This window comes from Herpailurus yagouaroundi, unplaced genomic scaffold, assembly GCF_014898765.1.
Source record: "Herpailurus yagouaroundi ecotype Mexico unplaced genomic scaffold, PumYag 28, whole genome shotgun sequence".
NCBI lineage: Eukaryota > Metazoa > Chordata > Mammalia > Carnivora > Felidae > Herpailurus > Herpailurus yagouaroundi.
This window is the reverse complement of record NW_024412376.1, coordinates 68,987,986-68,990,660: the sequence shown is the minus strand read 5'-3', so window position 1 is coordinate 68,990,660 and position 2,675 is coordinate 68,987,986. Positions and strand designations below refer to the sequence as shown.

At 46.1% G+C, this 2,675-nt stretch overlaps 1 protein-coding gene across 1 annotated transcript in view; it reads right to left on the bottom strand.

Moving 5' to 3' along the window:
- Positions 1 to 1,477, bottom strand: part of LOC121037452 (translation initiation factor IF-2-like) — a 19,286-nt gene extending 17,809 nt beyond the window's left edge. The window contains exon 1 of the mRNA XM_040486932.1: positions 1,055 to 1,477. Within this exon, the coding sequence (XP_040342866.1) occupies positions 1,055 to 1,477 (423 nt within the window). The remainder of the gene's footprint in view (positions 1 to 1,054) is intronic.
- Between the last annotated feature and the right edge of the window lie 1,198 nt (positions 1,478 to 2,675).

Sequence of the window (2,675 nt, the reverse complement as noted above, 5' to 3'; positions counted from 1 at the left end):
ATTTATATTTATATTTATATTTATATTTATATTTATATTTATATTTATATTTATATTTATATTTACTTGTATTGATTTGTACTTAACCACTAGAAAGGAATGGAAACTTTTGATGTTATTCTACGCACCAGTCAAGAGAAAATTAACAATTACCAATTGATGGCAATCTTGAACAATTTTAAGGGGAGGGTCCTCTTCTTCAAAAGAGAATGTTTAAAAGTGCATCAGAGTAAAAAGAAGTTGTCTTTTCTTTTCTTTTTTTTAATACAATTTAAGTAAAAGCCTTTCTTGTACCTAATAGAACAGATTTCAACACTCTCTCAACCTGGAATTTGAGTTGACTAAGAGAAAACAGAGTTGATCTTTCTCCTTTAAAAGTTCCCACATTTATGACTGAGACAGAAACACTTACCTGGATTAAAGACAAAAGAGATTGAGAAAGTTTTAACAAACAAGATATGCCAACCAACCAAGCACTGCAGTATCCGACCACCTTGGGACAAAGAATCCACAAGGGGCAGAAGGAACAGCCGTAGCCTGTCACCTTCTTGTTATCTGACACCTTATTAATATTAGCCATCAGAAGTTTGTCAAACTGGGGAAGGTCAGTGAAGGGGAGATGTTTCATGCTAAACCTTTCCTGAAGGAGTAGTTTTGGCACTACTGTGGTAAGAGGGACGCTAATAGTAGTGGAAAATAACAGCTCTTGCAAACACAATGTCAAGTTAAGATGTGTCTTCAAAAAAATGCCAATTTTCCGACTAGGAAAATAACAAGTAGGTAAGTCTGCACATGTAAATTACCACAGCAAGCAAAACTTCCAGGGTTAGGTTTGGAACTCGACTGTCACCAAGACACTACCTTGTTGTTACCTAAATAAACTTGCTAACAGGAAAAGAAAAACTGGTTAAATAAAACGAGTGACAGTTCAGGACCCCTTCAAACCGCGAGAAACTTGTTCGGACCGACGGTGCCACCTCCGGAGTCCGCATCGCAAGTCGCCCGGGTCGGGTGTCTGCGCGAGGACCGGCCCCGTCCGTCATCTGGCGATTACCTCGGGCTGCAGCCGTCCGCGGGATCCTCCTTCCCGGGGTGGCCCCGCGGTCCGGGCGGCGTCCGGAGGCGACGCGGTGGCGGGAGCTCGGCGCGCGGGCCACTCGGGCTGGTCCCGGGCGCAGGCGGCGCGGGGAAGGAAGCGGCTGCCGGGCGAGCGTGGAGGGCGCGCCGGGGACTCGCGCGCTCGCCCCGACGCGCACCGCGTCCCGGGAACCGCCCGGCCGCGCCGCCGCGTCCCGGCTCCCGGCCCGAGAGCGCCCCCGCCCGGAGAGGAGGAGAGGGACCCGGCGGGACACCCCGACTGGAGGCCCCTCCATGGGCTGTGCCAAGGAGTGAATTGCTCAGAGAGCCCAAAGTAGGACGCAGGCACAGAGGATGGTTTACTCCCCAATCCTAAAACGGTGGGTGGGAAGAGGCCCATTATTCGCCTCATAATATAAACTTATTATCAAAACAGGTGACTGTCATTTTGGCCTGACAGTGAATGAGTCCAGATCACATGTCTCCGTTGGGTTTCGTCGGACCTTCAGCAAGTGTCTTTAGGACTGTATGTTCCTGACGCTAAAAATGACAGAGAGCCCCAAGGAAAAGGCTGAGATGTTGCTTCTCTGTCCTCAGAATCCAGCACAAATTCCCTGAACACAGTAGGCACATGGTAACAGATGGTTTTGTTGCATGTACAGAATGAACTGATGCAGAGAGGAAAGCGGATATTTCCCTTTCTAAATGACCATTTTGCCCAGGCTTTAGCAGGCAAATACAAGACCGCCAATTTAATACTATTTTTGTTTTGTTTTCCAGAATCAGCATTTGATTAGGGGACTGACACACCCCCACCTCCACCAGCCCTTTTGCTTCTGGTAACCGAAAACAAAGAGGAGCCGTTTCTCCATTTCCATCACCCTATACAAATTCCTGACCTGACCTCGGGTGATATGATACAGACTTGCACTGATGTCATTGTACCCCCATCCCCCGCCCCACAATATAGATACTGTTTCAGAGATGATTGTGGTAGAAATCAAGCTCCCCAGAGACAAAAAAGATAGCTATCCCTATCAGAATTTTTGCATTCACTTGGATTGGACAAGACTATACGTTCACACTCCACATCTATGTTAATTCTCCAGCCTCTTTTAACTCTCCAGCCACCCGTTGTAATGAAATCTGAAAAAATCCAAACCAGCTGGACATCCGACAGAATGTAACAGTGGTCAGCATAATAATCCTTTGCTAAGCAAACTGGATGGACAAGAAGTGACTAGTATCTTGGCAGCCTTGGTAAAACACATGGACTCTAGAAGGTGGTACATAAATCCTACAAAGATACATATCAGAAAAACTTTTAGAAGTCCTAAGGTCTGGGACATGTTAAGATATCCCTTCAAAGTAAAGGAAGAACTACTACGTCTTGTACCTCTCACTGCAAAAAAGGAAGCTGAATGCCTGGTATGCCTTTTTGACTTCTGGAAGCCACATATTCCATGTTTGGGAATACTGCTTTGACCAATACATCAGGTAGCCATAAATGTCACCAGCTGTATGGGGACAAGAGCAGGAAAATACTGTAGTAAGTTTGGGCTGCAGTGCAGTGTTTAATCCTAGTAAATCCTGTGGAA